This window comes from Melospiza melodia, chromosome 1, assembly GCF_035770615.1.
Source record: "Melospiza melodia melodia isolate bMelMel2 chromosome 1, bMelMel2.pri, whole genome shotgun sequence".
NCBI classification, from domain to species: domain Eukaryota; kingdom Metazoa; phylum Chordata; class Aves; order Passeriformes; family Passerellidae; genus Melospiza; species Melospiza melodia.
This window is the reverse complement of record NC_086194.1, coordinates 147,191,843-147,210,613: the sequence shown is the minus strand read 5'-3', so window position 1 is coordinate 147,210,613 and position 18,771 is coordinate 147,191,843. Positions and strand designations below refer to the sequence as shown.

Here is an 18,771-nt window from a genome sequence, read left to right as displayed (position 1 = left end):
GTTTGGAAATATGCACATAACAACAACATATAAAAACACAGTGCTTTGCTTGGTGTGTCTGATAATTCACACCATGTGGGCTTAGGCAAATAAGTGGCAACATGGAGTCATATAAAAAAACAATTAAATATCTATATTTCCATAATTATTTGTTCTGCAATTAATAATATTTTGCCTCTGATAAAAAATATTTATCATAAAACATTAGAAGAGTGTTGAAAAATTTGATCCAAAATTTTGTGTAGAGAGTAACCCCTTTAAAAATGTTCATACTGTGTAAACATTTTGTAACAAACTCATCTCTCTTATTCATAGTAACAGAATCATTTAGGCTGGGAAAAACCTTTAAGACCATCAAGTCCAATGATTAACCTAGCACTGCCAAATCCAGCAATAAACCATGTCCCTAAGCACCACATCTACAGTTTTAAAGACCTTCAGGGATGGTGACTCAACCACTTCCCAAAACCAACTGTTCTAACTACAAAAGTGGCAATATAATAATATTTTTATTGTCTTCTACAGCAGTAGCCAGATTAAGTTCTAGCTGTGCTTTGGCCCCTCTAGTTTTCACCCTACAGAACCTTATGACATCATTGTAGAGCTTCTGAGTGGCCTGGCCCTTCTTCCATAGGCCAGAATCTCTCCTTCCTTAGTTCCAGCCAAACCTCTCTGTTCAGCCACTGCCTCATCTTTCTGCATGTGTCACTTGGCAAACAGAAATAGATGTGAAATGGTTTGGTATTTCCATGCGTGGGCGTTGCTGAGGATTTGCTGCTGTGCCACAGCATTGCTCCTTTGCACATCAGGGCTGGTCTCTTCAGAAATACAAAAATGGCCATTTTAGAAATTGAGTGAGACAAGGAAATAGCATGGATGTGTGCAGGAGGTCTGACCAGTTTAATTTTCATTCCAATAAAGTAGTCCAATTCATCAAGGAGGCATCAATATGCATTGAAAATGAGGTTTTAGAGTAAGCATGAACATCCAGAAGCCTACCTGATTTAAAAACCATTCCACTAACCTTGGTTGAGCAGCATAGACTTAAACCTATTTCACGCTATGAAATTAGCCTACAGAACCCAAATTTTAGACAGCAGTGGGAGGAGTAACATGAGAGAAGTTGGATATTTACCTATCTGTATTAGTGTGGAGTATTAAAATAGCTATCATATAAAAACTGGAGCTACCACAGGTCTTAGTTTATTGTTGGCTGTACTTAGGTTTCTGAAGTGCCTAAAGGCACATTAGCTTGTAGCTTGTGTACCTTGGATGGCCCAATGGGTAATAATAAGAAAACTACTGCCACCTCCAAGCTTTCTGGGTATTATGAAGCTTTATTCTAACACTTCTAAACATTTCTAAAATGTGTTGGGATCCTGACCACAGAAGGTTGCAGAAGTATGATCAGTTGTTGCCATTCTCTAAATAAGGAATGCAAGACTGTAAAGCAACCATGGAACCTCTGTCAATATTGAGAGAGCTATAACAGGTTTATACATGGAGCTTACAGCAATAACACTACTTCTTTCATAGGGCCAGAAATTTAACCAGCAGAGTTAGATATTCACTCTTGATGGCACTGAAATTGCTTGAGTTCTGCCTTTGATATCATTACAGCTGATATTTCTAGCTAGAATCTTTATTTATATCAGAATATTTAAGTAAACCATTTCCAATAATCTGAAATGTAAACATTACAATATTTTTATCAAGTTTTTTATTCATTTTGTAAATGTTGTTTAAAGCTAAAAATCCTGTGAATGTTTACTGCAATGAAATTTCATTTCTGCTAGAAAAAAGAAGTGTTTCTTCTCCACTATGTTGCATTTAATGCATAATATTCAGTTGTCATAAATTGTGAAGGACAAGTGATTTTTACTGCATTACTTGCTTCCATGCAATAATACCACAGAATAATTTCTGGATTTAAGAACTAGGCAAACTATTTTATTCCATGCACAAATGGTATCCCAAACAATGGCAATAACAGTTAAATTTTGTTTGGAAACTGTAGCTTTAATAAACAATTTTTCAAAAAGCACCTCAAAAAGGAATCATAGACATTAATTTTCTTAGTTGTTATCAAAGACATACAAACTTAAAATATGAGCTGGTTAAAAATTCAAGCAGAGAGGTCATTTATGGGGAGGGACACTCAAGCAGCCCTTATGATTTCTTTAAATTTTATCTTGTGACCTTCACAGTAAGATTTTTTTTTTCTCACTATGCTGCAGTGTAGAAGCACAAAACTAAAGTGTATGTGGGCTTGATGACTGGTATATGGAATTAAAAGACATCTTTCTCATAAGAAGCCAGAGGGATGACATAAAACCTTGCCAAATCAGACATGGAGGCTCCAGCAAGTTCGGGAGGAAAAGCACTCCTGTTTCTCAGGGCATCTCTGCCCAGGGCAATTGTGGCTGCCCCATCCCTGGAAGTTTTGAAGGCCAGGTTGGGTGGGGCTTTGTGCAAACTGGTCTAGCGGAAAACGCACCTGACTGTGGCTGTGGGGCTGCAAATAGATGGTCTTTAAGATCCTTACCAACATCAAAGTTTCTATGACTCTAACATCCAGACATGCATTTCCAGTATATCACTAAACAAAACACTGGACTGTTATCATGTGTTCAATTGATAAAATCAGCAGGCTTCTACAAAGTGATTGCCTTAGGGCTAACTTGAGTGAGAGTAGAATCAGGTTCTGGTACTATCTTGGTGTATGAAGGAGAAGCCTAAATGTAATATTTGTGTACAGCCACAGCATACGGATGTATTTTCTAGCAAGAAAAAGGACGCACTGTTTTGGTGACCTCCTGTTTATCTGGAAACAGTTGCTTCTGCTGTTCCTTTTCTTGCTTGAAGATAGAAAGAATATGCATGTGGAATGTTGTTGATGTAGAAAAGAGCATGCAAACTGTCCCCACTGAACTAGAGGCATCTGAGTTCAAAGAGAACTATTTGTAACTTTTCTTCCAATGCCCTGGGTTTTGGTTTAATTAAGAAAAATAACTTTTAGCTGGCTAATTTAGCTCATGTGGAAGGGGGGAAAAAAATCAATCTGCTGATTTTATCAGCAGGAAAATGTTTTCCAGTGACACTTCTTTCAGTTCTTGAAAAAAATTCAAATTTTTAAAAGAAAATGAAGATTACTTTATAAACAAATAGATAAAAAAGAGAGAAATTACATTATTTAAGTAAGAATTTTACCCTCTTGGCTGAAAACCACAGCATTCTGGTTTACAGTTGCTCTGTACCATGAGGCTGTTGTTACCTGAGGTCTCAAGACCTAAGATTGGAGAGTCTCTATTTTAGGAGTTTGGAGAGTTTTCTATTTTAAGATATTTTGGAAAAAAAGCCCAACCCACCCTAAGCCATTTCTGGATTGGCTTCAGCAAAAGAAACACAAAAAATGACTCAAATGTCCATTAGATGCCAGATAGAATCCAAGACTAGGTTTAAATTAAGATAATCTGCCTACTTGAGTGCTCCTGTCTCAACAAGTATCTCGATTCTTCTTTGGCATTTTAAAGGACTGAAAGGAAGAATAGCGAAAAAAAGATAAGAAAAGTCATTTTTATGTTCTTTTTGACATGAAATAAAAAGGAAACACTAAAAATATCTCTATAAAATTATTCTTATGAGATGTACCTCATGATCCCCCTTTCAGGCCTGGAGAGTGCTTGGATGCCTACTAAAAGCTGTACACTAAATCCTATCCTCAAATGAACAAAAATATCTGAGCTTGTCTGCTTGTCACAGGCTGGACTTGAGTCCTCTTCTTTAAGCTACAGAGGTTTGATATTGGATTGTTCCACTGATGCCAGTGATTACATTATTTCTAATTTATGTTGTTGTTCCAGGGTTTTCTAAAGGCGTTTGTTTGTTTGTTTGATCATTATAAAACTGCCCCTGCTCACAAATTTACTTGGTATCTTTCTAGGCGTGTGGAGGAAAGAACTGGCGGGGGATAGAGACCATGCTATCATTTCGTATCTTGCTGCGGTACCCCACAAATTCATGTTGACACAATGCAAAGATTGTAGAGCATATTGTGAGGAAGCACGTCATCCATTTTTTTGCCTCTGATTTTCTATAAATAACAGACTTCAGTCTCCGTGAGTGCCAGGCTAGTGTTTTGCAACATACCACTCCAACCCTTTAAAATTCCTCCTGACCATCTGGGAATTTCCTGTTCTGCCAAATAGATTTGCCTGGATAGTACTGGGGTTTGTCTGTCTCTTACTAGAGAGAAATCCCCTTATGTTAGGGCAGAAACCTTTTGATGTTTGTGAACCCAGATAGCTGGTACCAAAAGGTAAACCTGGAACTTCTGAAAGTGACAGGAAAAGGAGAAAAGATAGAGTCAGGTTAAGTTGGGTGGGCCTGAGGTTGGGAAAACCCCTTTTGGGAAGAGAAATTGAGCTTAGTTTTTTCCTGCCGATTCACTGTGAGCAGCATCAGGCCAAGCTCCATACGGATACATTAACATCACACTCCAAGCGAGAGTCAAGACCTTTTTCCCAGTTTCTAATCCTCTGGAGAGTCTTTAATGATAATAGTTTGGGTTTGCAGACTGTGTTGAAAACCTCCTCTGAGTTTATGTTCCCATAGAAAATTACTAGTTTTTCTAATTGAATTTTTTTGGTAAGATCTTATGATAACAACACCTGGAAAATATAATAGCAATGCCAAGCCTAAGAGAAGCAAAACCAAAATTAATATCCATTGTGATAGAAAAAACACTGAGCAACTCTGACTTAGGTTGTCTCAAAATATAATATCTCTCTATTCCATTATGAGTAGTATTCTAAAAATAGTCTTGCTTCAGCTTTCTTATATACTTTCTGAATGATTGTACTATGGAAGTGAAAGCATGACAGCATTCAAAACCATGCTGATAGAAGTAACACTCAGCTGTCATCTTGAAACTTACGAATAATGAAAATGGGAAATATACACTAAAACACATTTTCAGTGTCCCATCATGGTGAGTAATAGCCCAGAAAAAAATTAAAAACAAAGACAAAACCAAACAGGATTAATTCTAGTGATGAACAACCAGAGTTTTGATCATGATTTCAGGAGCTTTGTATGATTTTGTCAGAAAAATAATGAATAAAAATGTTGAAGTAGTCTTTAAAAGCTCACATGAAAAAAGATGTCACACTTGGTACATATTTTATGGATCAAGAATTCATGTCTTAACTTCATGCCCATAACAGTGCAACAAAAACATTTTCAGTCTTGCTCAATTCTGCTTCCAGGAAATACCCCAGGGGGTGAGTGGCCAAATTACTAGATGTTTCCAAGATGCGTTGGAGTACTAAATCCTGGCTCAAGGAAACTTCTTTCTTTTTCATTTTTTCCCTCTTACTTCTAGGGTTTGTAAGGCAGTTTTTTTGTGGGAGCTATTAAGGTAATACACAACAAATGCTCTTACTGGTTTAGCACTAAAAAATACAATCCCTAATCCTAGCTTTAAAACTGAATTCTTGACAAGTTCTTTTATTTCAGTCCATATTTAATTTTATAAATATTTTTTATCGTTGGTACATCCATTTTACTTTAAAAGTCAATATATAAATATTTTGAATAAACAATTACATACTAAATTTATTCCTGTTTGTATAGTGGCTTGTTCAGCATGTGACATAATGGTTATCATGCATTAGCCAAAAAAAAAAAAAAAAAAGTTATTTAATGATAAATGTTTATTTAGGTAAGCTGTACAAGGAATTATAATTCTCCTTTTATTGAACTTTGTGTCAATGTTCTCTATAAAAGTCTCTGGACTTCTCATTCTCACCCACTTATCCAAAAGAATAAAATATACATGTGCTTGTTCAGTGCAACAGAGGAATTCCAACTCAGTTCTACCTCCAGCTGAAGTCTGTGAAAAGTAGCTATGTCCTTGTCCTAACACTCCAATTGTGAAATTAAAACAATTTATTTTACTGGGTTAAAGCTTGCCTCATGAATATTTGAGGCATATATTCATATGCCTCATTCATAGTCCACATTTGAGGACCCTTGGAGCACTTGAGGTCAAGTTCTTAGATCTTGCAAAATTTAAAGTTGGCAAATGTGGGCACATGCCTTTCCAGTATTCCTGACCTCTAGCTCATCATCATAAACTGTCCAGGGTGCTTGCTGGATGCAATTAAATTGTTTCTTCACTTAATGGTATAAGCAGCAACCACAAACACTGCTTATGAGTTCATCATAGATAGCTGCAAGGGCATTCCTGGTGACACATTAGCTACAACCTGTAATGCCCCACATGGCATTTGAGTTCCATTCAGCATTTCAGCCTGGGATGCATTTTAGATATACCTTGATAACTAGCAAAATTTGGAGACTTTCTGGTTTCCTCATTAAAACATGATGCTGAGCATCTTCTCTTACTTGCTTTTATATTCTTAAGTTTTGAAAAAGAATTTTCTTGTTCTTTTTAATAAAAAGAAATCTTATTTTGATTATGATGAGTTTTTCTTCAGCAAGCTTTACTACTGCTGAAATACACAGTATTATGACATTTGTAGGGCCACACACCTGTAAACAGTTTACATCTGCATTGTTTCAGGACATTTTACTGAACACAGTGCTGAATACCAAAGTAATTTCTCAGTCTTTTCTGTCACATCAGGACAAGGTACCTGGTTGTGTGTACTTTAGTGATAGGTTGGTACCTTGGCAGTCACAAATTTGTGGATTGTATCATTTACCCTCCTAGGAATTTTTAATCAAATCTTCTATCAACCTCAAATGGACAGACTTCTTGCTCTGAAGCACCACCCTCACCTCCCACCTTATATTTAGCCATTTCTATATCTCTCTGGGTCCCTTACACTTTCCCTGACCTGACCCTCCCTAGACTGATGATCCACAGTTAGAAACTGAGTCATCAACACCAAGACATTTTGTTTCCAATTATTATTGAATTAATTCTGCTGTAATCATCTTTTACTTTTAACAATAATCTTATGCTACGTGGCAAACGACTCTTCCCTTGTGTCCTCTGCAAATACAGTTGTCTTGTTTATGCTTCCCTGCATAAAACTTTGGTATTGTAACAGGTAAAAACAGTTCTTTTAACAATGGACACAAAGGCAGAGGCTCTAATGGTTAAGCTGTGGGATGTCATGGAGGTCAATGATGTCAGAGGAGTATACAAAAGAATATTTATTGCATCAACCACAATTCCTAGAAAAGCCAAGAGATCCATCTGGATCATTCAAGAAAAATGTGAAGACAAACAACCTTAATCATCGCCTCTGTATTTCACAGGCTAAAGTGATAAAGAATTCTGCAGTCCATATCTCCTCCACACAAAAATAGCAACACAGAAAAACCTTCAAGCAGAGCATTGATGGCCTTTCCCATTGACAGAAGTGACGCAGGAAAGATAGGTGGCCCTTGACCATTTATCTCTACTGTGGTAAGTCACACACAGAGTGAAGTATGAAGTTTTAGCCAAGGAACAAAAGGGAATAGTTCATTCAGGAAGAGATTAGATCATCTCTTTGAGCAATTTTCCTTCTAAGCAGATCCTCAAAATTCCAGGCACGGCACCAAAGGCTTCATGGTTTGGGGGTTTCCCATTACTGTGTTGATTTGCTGATGTGGCCTAGAAGGCTACTGGAATTTCCTGATGAGTTAAGACTGGGAAGGGTAAATATTTAACTATAATACAAATAAATATACTTAATACTTAAATGATAAAGGCAGTGATCTAAATCCTCATTTCTGTTACTTTTATCTGCATATGAATGCCCAATTTATGAAAGGCTGCAGCAGTCTTTGAGTTCTTTGGTGTTGCAGGAGACTTCAAGGAAACAGATTTTATATGAAGCATTTCTCTGAGATTTCAGAAATATTGAATAATTTCTGCACAGGACTTTCAATTTAAAAAAAACCCCACATTTTTTAGGAATCGTACTCTGATAGTGGTAGTGACATAATTATTTGAAGATCCTTCCTTCCTGAGACACAAATGCATGACTCATAAGTGAGAAGAGAAAGATGTGTAACTGACCCTATGATTCACCCTCACTGTTACCCACACACTGAACTGATGGCAGAGTTCTAAAGAAATTATTTAATACAGTTTTCTTTCCTTCAAAATACTTCTGCATGAGAACTAAAATTCCCAGAAAATAAATACTGCTAAAGCAACTCAAAGCTGAATATATGAAAGTGAAAATCAGCACTGTTAAACAGAACCATGGGTGTTGTAATGCAAATTCAAACATTCATTCAATACATTGCCTAGAAAAAGAAAACAAAAATATATATCAGTTAACAACAAATAAGTTATTTTTTCCTAAATCTGCACTGTGCAACACCATATTTGCAGGCAAGAGATTCCAAAAGAAAAATACGCTTTTATAAACATAGGCTGACAACTTTAAAACATTCATAAATAATATGATCCAGAGGGCAGGCAAGTCCACAGCAATCTTGAAGATAAATGAAATGCATCTCTAGAGATTGTACTAGGACTTCTCCTTTGATTTTTGCAGGTATTTAAAATATGTTCTGCGCGTTTGGAGTGTATAAAGGAGAAATATTAAAATACATGTCAAAATATTGAATGTACATATCAAGAATCTGATTGTTTTTCACCTACAATCAGGACATAAGAATCCCACTTTAAAGAATTAATGGCCTTTGGTAATGACTCAAAGTTTGCTGCAACATTTAAAATAGTGGGCAGGACCACTCACCTGCCTCAAACTCAGTGCTTTTCTCTGAAACCTTGCAAGTTACATCTGCAGTTTTAGGTTGGTGTATCACAGATCGGGAAGCTAAAAGAATGACTGCTAACAGTATTATCCCTAAGACTTAAATTTTGTAACTTAAATATTTTAAAAAAAATGTCTTGCATATAGAAAGACTTTAAGGGAAGTTCAGATGTGAAAAGGGAAGGATCAGTCTATAAATGGCGCATCAGCCTGCAGTAGAAATCATTTTTAGATTCAAAACTGATTAGCACCAATCTGATCATCTGTGTTCTAGTGTGAAAGAAGCCATGCTGTCAAAACCAGACAAATTACCTTCTAAGGTTCTACTCATACTCCAAATTTTCTCCCATAGTTCTCTAGTCTTGCCTAATTTCATCCTAGGAGGAATGCCCAGAGTTTATCTTATCTCTACTGTGATCTCTCAAGCCTCTTTGGTATAAGAGGAGGAGAAAGAATACCAGTACCCAAATTCTCAGGCAGAACAGACTCAGAAGAAAATTCAGCTAACTGGACCAAGTTAATTTTTGTTGTTTCCATACATTCCTGTGTCAGAAGGAATGCCTGGTACCTCTGTCTGCAACAAGACAACTAGAGACAACATGACAGACAAATGGCAAGAATTTAAAAATAAAAATCCCCAGAAGAAAGGAAGAAAAATTATAGCTATATACCTCTGCCATTTTTCTATTGAAGAAGCAGATGTCATGCATGCATGGAGCACAGTCAGGTTTGTCTTGCAACACAGACACATGTAAGGACAGAAATGTGCCTGGGATGGGGAGAACAAAAGTCCAATACTTTTTCCAGGATACATGAAAATTCCTGCTTCATATACATTCTGGAAGGAACAAAAGCAAATGTGCTTTTGTAAAATGTATTTTCAGCAATGCAGCTGGGGAATTGTTCACACAGAATTAATGCATGTACAACAAACAAGATTTCATCTTGCTACCAGTTTGGTTTTTTTTAAGCCAACAGGTCATTTTGAGGAGAACAACAGATTGATAGCATGTACATTGGTATAAAACATGAAAATGGATTTAAGACACAACATTTAAAAACAGATTTCCAAGTGTCTTAAAACTAAACACTCCAAAGACCAAAATGCATATATGTGTGCAGACACTCATGCTCCAGACTCATTTGTTGAAGGGAAAGAAATTTTACAGACTTCTTAGAGAGCTTTTCATCATCCACTTTTTACTTACAGATCTTCTTCACAGATTTTCCAACTGCAACATTTTATATGGACTTTCAGCCTATTTCTCTCTCCTTTAAGAAAAGATTAGTAACACAGATCATATGATTCATCACATACTATCATATAACAGACCTTTAAAGTACCTCTCCTAAAGACACACCTATTCCACCATGAAACTAGCATACTTCTATTACTCTTACCCTTTTTCTTATTATTTCTTTTTCTTTTTTTTTTTTTCATTTCTCCTCCTAGAAGCTAGTCAAGAAAGTTTAAGAAATTTCCTTCAAGGTAGCTCCATGGCCTTGAATACATATTTTCTATATGACTTCCTCTAAGCAATTACTGCATTATCTTAAACAATATTTTGGTGGGTTTGTTCCATTTAAATCGGAAAGCAAATAATTTATATAGTGTAACTTGGGCATCTTTCTAGCTGACCCTGTACCTGTCTTGCATTGACCATCTGCATCATATACATGTTCAGTGCTGAGTGTAATTCACTGTTAGGTCTTGTTTAGACAGGAAAGTTATGCTAGTTTGATTTGTATCAGTTTTAAACAGGGATAATTAAACTGGTGCAAGTCCCTGATTAGAATTCTTATCCCAGTTGAGTAGTGACTTACACTGTCTTAGATTAACCTGATTCCTAACTAAGACAATGAAAAGTGAATCTTGATCTTTGTGCAGAAATATTAATGAGAATGTAGTGCAAATGTGTAACAATTTATGGCATTTCTAAGTTATCCTTCCAAGTGAATATTCACCACCCCGGCATTTCATAACACTGTCTAAAGTATGCACATGTGGTTGCAGAAAAATAATCTTGTGTTAAGTACAGCTTGTTTCATAAGAAAAAGTTTTTTCTAAGAAATATGAAACTACTTCAATTTCCTTTTCCTGATCAAACTTCAACCCCTTAACAAGAGAGGAAATTCTTATGCTACTGGGAAGATTTTTACACCCGGGCTGTTTATTCAAGACACTTGAGCTGCTGGTGTTAAAGATGAGTTCACAGCAAACTTAAACCATGATGCTGGTTTTAGAAGGTCCTCATTTACTAGCTCTTCCTTATCTGCAATTGTTGTAAATACAGGCAATAAGACTGAACTAAGCTAAACTGTAAATTGAGATGAATAACAGTACACCGTTAAGTTCAGATTTCATTTGCAACAGGTCATGCAAACAACCCCAGTTTTGATAAAAACAAGTTTATCCAAAATTTTTTTTAATTTTTGCAAATTAACAAAATTAATTTTTATTAATAAACATTTAATTTTGTTAATTGACAAAAATAAACATTAGCACTGAATGACGAGGTATTCCTCACTGGTCATGTACAGATGGATACAGGTTGGAGCAGCAGCTTGATGAGTTTACAATTTCCTAGCAGTCACAAGTGAAGTGCATACTGCAGGCCTGGACAGAAGTAAAGCTTAAATCCATCACACTTAACTGGGGTGTTTAAATCAGTAAGCAAGCTGCTCAGGATTTTCCTGGGGTCAGTGAAGAGAAACAGGGACTTCCACAGAACTGTTCAGACGCCTGAGTCTTCCTCTGGGCTTGCTACTGTCTCTTGACACAGCACTAAGAGATTCCCCACAGCAAAGAAAAAACTATATGGGTAACTGGCATTCTCCTGAAGAAGCTGGCAGCCAGTGACTTGGAGAGGGGCACTCTGAGTTAAAAACTGGCTCTAAGACTGGGCCCAGAGTGTGATAGTGAATTCTATTTCCAGCTGGTGGCCAGTCACTCATGCCATCTCCAAGATTCAGTATTGGGGCCAGCTCTATTTAGTAACTTTTTTAATTAACTGGATGAGGGGATCGAGTGCTTCCTCAGCAAGTTCACAGACTGCACTAAGTGGAGTGAGAGTGTGGATCTGCTGGAGGGTAGGAAGTTTCTGCAGAGGGATCTGGACAGGCCGGATCTGTGGACCAAGGCCAACTGTACGAAGTTAAACAAGGCCAAGTGCTGGGTCCTGCCCTTGGGTCACAACAACCCCCTTCAGTGGGAACAGTGCCTGGAAAGCTGCCCAGTGGAAAAGGACCTGGGGGTGCTGGTTGACAGCTGCTGAATGTGAGCCAGTGCATGCCCAGGTGGCCAAGAAGGCCAATGGCATCCTGGCCTGGATCAGAAATAGGGTGGCCAGCAGAATTAGTAAAGTGATTGTCCTGAACTGGGCACTAGTGAAACCACTCCTTGAAAGCTGTGTCCAGTTTCAGGCCACTCAATTCAAGAAGGACAGTGAGTGGCTGGAGCAGGTCCAGAGAAGGGCAACAAAGCTGGTTTAAAGACCAGTTTAAAAGTGTTTAAAGGTAAGTTGTATGAGAAGCAGCTGAAGGAGCTGAGGCTGTTTAGCCTGAAGAAAAGGAGGCTAAAAAGGGACTTTATCATTCTCTACAATTACGTGAAAGGAGGTTGTAGTGAGGTGGGGTTGGCCTCTTCTTCTGAGCAGCAAGTGACAGGACAAGAGGAAATGGCCTCAAGCTGTGCCAGGGGAGGTTCAGGTTGATGTCAGGAAAAAAGTTCTTAATTGAAAGGGTGGTTAAGCATGGGAACTGGCTGCCCAGGGAGCTAGCTAGTGGAGTCACTGTCCAGGAAGGTTGTTCAAGAAATGACTGGATGTAGCACTTAGTGCAATGATTTAGTTGACATGGTGATGTTTGGTTCAGAGGTTGAACTTGATCTTGGAAGTCTTTTTCAACCTTAATGATCCTATGATTCTATAACTCTAAGTTAGGGTGGGATGATGCAGACCTGACATACCCAACCTCATTACTTTTCCCCCAGTGGTGTTTTTTTTCTCCCCAGGACACACAGCACTGTAGGAGTAGGTTGCTTGGTTGAATGGGAACAATGAGTTCTCAGCACTCTGAAAATTACGTAGCATTTACTGTATATCAGTTTCATTTAGAAAAGCTCTCAGTGCTCCAAATGAGATCTCCCACGGGGCATCTCGGTTGGACAATTCTGATGACTAATAAATGTAATATTTTATTGTTACCAGAAATTTCCTAATTATGGCTGTCATCACTGTAAATAAACACATTCAGTTCCTACTGAACATTATGATAAAGCCTTCCCTCCAAGCATGGGAAATATTTTTTTAAGTAATTTGCTACCAAATGTGGCAACATGTGAAACTGTCCTTGAGTCTAATTCCCTGATTCCTCTGCTTCTAAAAAAAAGCTTAATTGTCAAATAAATTATTCTCCAATAATGTAAAGCTTTCAGGCATTTCCACATTTGAAGTATTGCCTCTTTCTTGTGGGTATATCAGAATATTCCAAGGACTTGAGCAATTTGACTAATAAAGTTTTGAAAAGCAGGCATGTTCTTGGCCAATAGATTTTTGGGGGAATATAAGCAATTTTGGATTTACACTCAAACATTAATTTTCTTGGAGCAAGTTTATTTCCATCAAGTTATTTTTACTCCTTAAATTTGGATTTTTTACAGATATACTTGCTCATTGAGAAGTACACTAAGAAATCCCACTAATTTGTATTCCACCCTTTGTTTCACAACATTTGTGGGAACTGCACTTCAAATATCACTAGAATGAGGCTCTCCTTTGGATATGAGAATTCATTGACTCCAAAGCAAACGGGAGAACCCAGATTAATAAGTAACCTCTGTGTCTAAAAAATAAATACAGATTTGAGCTGGACACCAAATAATGCCCAGTTTTGGATGCAACTTTCTCACTGTTTTCTTTTAGCTCTGGTCCACCTTGAAAAAGGAAAGATTTGCTGGAAAGCCATTCTTTACACAGTTCTGTTAGGAATGCTCCTACATGCAGAATAGCAGATTCCAAATCCATTGACCACCTTGTGTTTGTGGGAGTTTCCAGGAGTTCATCATGCATCTCCTGGTTGCATTTGACATCCAAATATCATGTGAACTTTTAGGTCACATGTTACATTGCAAAATGCCCAATGAAAGATAATTATAAATAAAATGGAATTTTTAACATTTCTTGTGATAGTTCAACCCATGAAAATTGGTTTCTTAATATGAAAAAATTTTCTGTCACATTTTCACTCAGCTTGCTGGGTCGTATTTCCTCTCTGCTTCACAGCAAGAGTGACAGACAAGGGATTTTCCCATCTTCAGCAAAGTCCAAGTCAAAAAAAAATAAAATCCAAGTCAAAAATCAGCCATTCCACACATATAAGCATATTATACTTCATTGCAGAAAACAACAGTTAAGCCCTGATGGTAAAGACAGCACAAAGGGACAGACTTTCAGCGGAGTCACAACACACAGTGACAGACACTGGCCTTTCCAAAAGCCATGTGTTTCTACATAATGTCTGGACCTCTCAAAACCTAGATCCCTTACCTGCTTAAAACCTAGGCGAGCACTTCTGCTGTTACTGTTGCAAAATAAGGAAGTCAACAAAGACCACAAAAATAATTTTGTCGATTTATTCTGAGAATGAATCTTAGACTATCAAATGGTTACAGATATCCCAGAAAAACTGCTCATAATTTGTTTCTTTAATGACTGAATAAAGATAATAATTTCATACTTCCTTGGTTGTAGATGGTGAATAACAGCACTTTGAAGGGAAAGAAACTGAGTTATGGCTGCTTTTTTTTGCTTTTTTTTTTTTTTTTTTTTTTTTTTTTTGGTTTATCTACCTTCTTGTAATACTTGTATGTGTTAGCTTCTATTAGTATACTATCATTAAGCAATATTTTTAAGCTTTTATAGTACTCTGCTTAAATAATGAGCTAGAAGAAAAGAAGAAGTGGATCATATAAAACTCACTCATTACTGTTATAACAATTGTTTCTGCCATTTAGATGTCAGGAAAAGTATATGAAACACTCATCTATAGAGCTGTCCTGAATGTACACTGAGTCCATCAATACTGTAAGTTCAGCAAGCCAACAGCAACTTCCTAAGCAAGACATGATGATAACATTTCATGTAACTCCTCTTTGGCAATCCTTAGACACTGCAACTAAATACCAAAGAGTGTCACGTGAGCCAGCCAGTTACTGCAAGAAAGAAAATGTGATGAACTGTTTGTTTTGAACTATCAGTGTAAACATATTGCAGAAATGAAACCCAAGCTTAAACAATGGGGAAAGTTATCCGGTATTAAAATAAACAGTTCTAGGAAAATCTCTAAAAATGTTTACCAAGTCATCTTCTTCTGCAGAGTTCCTGTGCAGAGCATTTTGTCATCTCCCTGGTTTTTTAACCAACCCCAGTTACACTGATTATAGATATGCAAATTATAATGGACAAGGCTGGGACTTAATTGCCTATAATTGGGTCCCCAAGCAAGGGCATTTTTATCCACAATCAAGCTTGTAGATCATCAAAGAAGCAATTGTGCATTAAGAAAATAATTTTTTTAACAGAAAAGTGTACTTCTTTTGCTTCTAAAAATCCGATAGTTTGGATATTAAATAACAATTTTAAATTAAAATTTAGGGAAGCCATGATTCTTACAAAACTTCACAGTAAGTATTTTTCAAATATCACAGAAAGTATTTTTCAAACATCACAGAATGAAAGTGTAGGTGCACTGCCCGTGCTGAGTGTGCTCAGAAAATAATTCCCTTTGCCAAACATTGGCTATGTAAATTTTTATTGGAAGTTATATATATTACCTGAAATAAGAAATAAAACTCCTTTATGTAAATGAGACTATTTCTAAAATTCTTAAACATTCTTTTTGATTATAAGTATTCTCTTCCACTAAAAGACCTGCAACTGTTAATTATTCTTTAGTTCAATCACAGCAGGTGCATTGTAAAAGTGTAGAAATTTGAGGGGGAAAAATGAATGCAGAGTATAAAAATGAGATGGGAGATACCTACGTAATATATTCATTACACTTGAGCATTATGCAGGTTTTGAAAGGAAATGAGTTATGGCTGAGATGCTTTGTAGTGGCAACAGCAACAAAGCAAATTCAGTATTCAGAGATGCTATAAAGGAGCTGCATCAGCCTCATTTGTTCAGAGTGAGACATGGTCCTTCACACAGAGAAACAGGTCCTTTCATTCTAAGGAAAACTGACACATGGGGATACATGCATAATCCCAGTTTTATGCTAACCCCTGGGAGCAGGACATTGGGGGCTGGGAGGGAAAGGAGGAGGGGAATAGTTCTGCCCTCAGCCAGTTTTACAATCATTGCAGAAGAAAACAGTCCTAGTATAAACCCCTTTCGCTGGGCTTCCTACCTGTTTAATCACTTGGCTCCAAAGTGTGAGAGGACTAACCCTCAGACATTCACACTCCAGAGACTCATATTTCCTCATGATCACTGTGAAACAGTGATCTTAGTTCAGTCTCTAGTGGACAAACACAGAATAAGTTGAGTCTTAGAAGCATGATTCAGCAGGCAATTTCCTCAAGTAAAATCATATGTGTATAAAAACAGAAAACAACTTTCCCCTTTTTAGTGCTTGTCTCAGCCTGCCAAGGCACAGTAAAATAATTTATTTTCCTCTACATAAAACATCCGCTTATTTCCAGCCCTATATTCCCCAAGGCAAATCAAGACATTAAAAAATGAGAGAAGTAGTCTGAAAATTAAATGCTTGGTTATATTTTCTGCACAGAATATTTTCTCTCTTGCTATGGCCAGATATGCAAGGGAACAAACATAATTTACCAAAAACTTATGAAATCCTCTCTAAAAATTCTAGTAGAGTTAGGGGGGTGGGGGACCTGTATGTGCTTTTTTAACATATTTATGTCTTATGTACTGTCTGGATGAAACAAAAGTTGTAAATGAGATAGGTTAGCAGCAACTGCACTAATATAAAGTTTCAGCCCAGCTAGTAGAGTCATTAGAATTTTATTCATGTTCATTGTTAGTAAGAACTTGTGTTGGAGTTAAATCCTGTATCTCTCGAGTGGGTACATACAGAAGTTTTCTTGTACCAGATTACATGACTAGCTGCATCACTCAATTGTGTAATTTTCTAAGTTTTTCCAGGCTAAAATGGCAGCATGTGAATGGGAATATCACAAATAGCTGTACACAGACTGTTTATTTATTTTAACTGGTCAGCTACCCCAAAGCATTTTCCTTAGCAAGGTATGGATAATATCTGTGCAAGACATGTAATTTTACACATGTGAGTAATCATGCTGACTGGGACTGTTCATATGAGTGAAATTATTCACATATTTAAGCCTTTCAGACTCAAATTTCATAAAAATAATTACTTCTATTAAGTTACTGCAACACCTTGAAACACATTTTCCCCTTTCTAGGAAAGAATACACATATATAAACACAAATTGAAGCAGGATGTCAAGACCAGTGTATTCAACATGGTTAAAAACGTTTACTGAGAAGTTTTGGAAGGGTGAATGCCTATATATGTTCCTGTTTCTTTCCAGCAATCAGCTGGGTAGAATAATATTACAGGATCTGTTTATGGAGGAACAATGATATTCTTAACCCAGTGCCCTTTAATGCTGATTTTTTTAAATGCTCTCTTTTGCTGTCACAGTAGCAGGTATCCTGCATGACATCTGAGCTGAATCTGTGAACTATAAGTAGAGCTTATCAGAACTTAGTAAGTTCTGTCCGTAGAGTCCCTGGAGGATTTTTGTGTCCTCCAACTCACATGCATGCATATTTTCTTGAAAAAAAGCCTTAAGAAGTCACATCTTTCAGTAAAGTCAAGAAAATTCAGCTCCCAAAAGCAATGTCACTAGGAAGGGTGCACTCTGGCTAAAACATTTTTCTCCTACACAGCCAAGAACTCTATCAATCCTTATTAGCTCTGTTCTCCTAGAAACTAATGAAAACTTTAAACAGCATAAACATCCCCCAAAGAAATCATTTAGTGAGAAACAAAAAAAGCAGCACTTACTTTTTGCAGCCACTGAGTGTAATTTTCCATCACATGTTCCAGATGTTGCAGTTTCTGGGAAGAGAAATCCTGTTCCACGTGAGGAGCATCTCTCTGAAGAGCATTTGTGCTGTACTGGTCTGTTGTGCTTTCACGACAGTTCCCGTCCTGTTCTGGCAGAATGAAAGTGTAGGTGCACTGCCCGTGCTGAACCCGGTTAAATCTTCTCCCACTGCCTTCTGGACCCCGACGCTGGTTAGTACAGCCTACAAGAGCAAGAATCACTGCCAGGAAAGCAAAGGAAAAGAAAACTGACATGTTATTATTACTTTCCTTTCCTGCTTTAAGAAAAACTTTTTCTTCCTCTTTCTTGAAATTTGTTCTTAATTCCCCTCAAAGTCTTTGAAAAAGGCGCGGAGCAGCACACTTTAAGAATCAAGCTTGGATAAACTGGTTGTCTTGTTTTTTGTTTTTTTTTTTTAGAATTTCACTGTGAGGATAGCTTCCTTAGTTAAAATTGGGAATATTTATTGCATAGTAGCTAAGATTTATTGTTTCCTCTCTGTTACAGTCCAGCATGTAGCCTGCTTTAGTCAGCTGCATATGCATATCCCAGTCTCTTTCCCCTACACTATCTGCTGCAGAACTGCTATTTTCTCTCAGGCTTCAGTGAGTTTTATTAAGGTTGCACTTTCAAGCCAAGCTGGAAGCAAGCAGCCTTTCACAAGATGACTTGACAGGAATGCGTGTGTGAGTGCGCCCCTATGCTAAGGATGGCTGATGGCTCAGTACAGAGGGATCATCTTACAAACTGGCTGGATGCATGACCTCAATCTTGCATGTCTGCCCAGCCCCTGCTGCACACAACTGCTGGGGGCTTTGGGTGAATTCACGTCAGTTTAATAAGTCAGTCAGTCCACCTTAATACACTTCATATGTTCGCACTGACCTATTAAAATGTAGATAAAGTGTAGAAGTTTGTTGT

The 18,771-nt window shown here is 37.2% G+C and overlaps 1 protein-coding gene across 1 annotated transcript in view; it reads right to left on the bottom strand.

Moving 5' to 3' along the window:
• ANGPT1 (angiopoietin 1) overlaps nucleotides 1-18,495 on the bottom strand; it is a 153,871-nt gene extending 135,376 nt beyond the window's left edge. Inside the window, exon 1 of the mRNA XM_063171028.1 lies at nucleotides 17,808-18,495. Within this exon, the coding sequence (XP_063027098.1) occupies nucleotides 17,808-18,104 (297 nt within the window). The 5' untranslated portion in view covers nucleotides 18,105-18,495. The remainder of the gene's footprint in view (nucleotides 1-17,807) is intronic.
• Nucleotides 18,496-18,771: the final 276 nt, after the last annotated feature.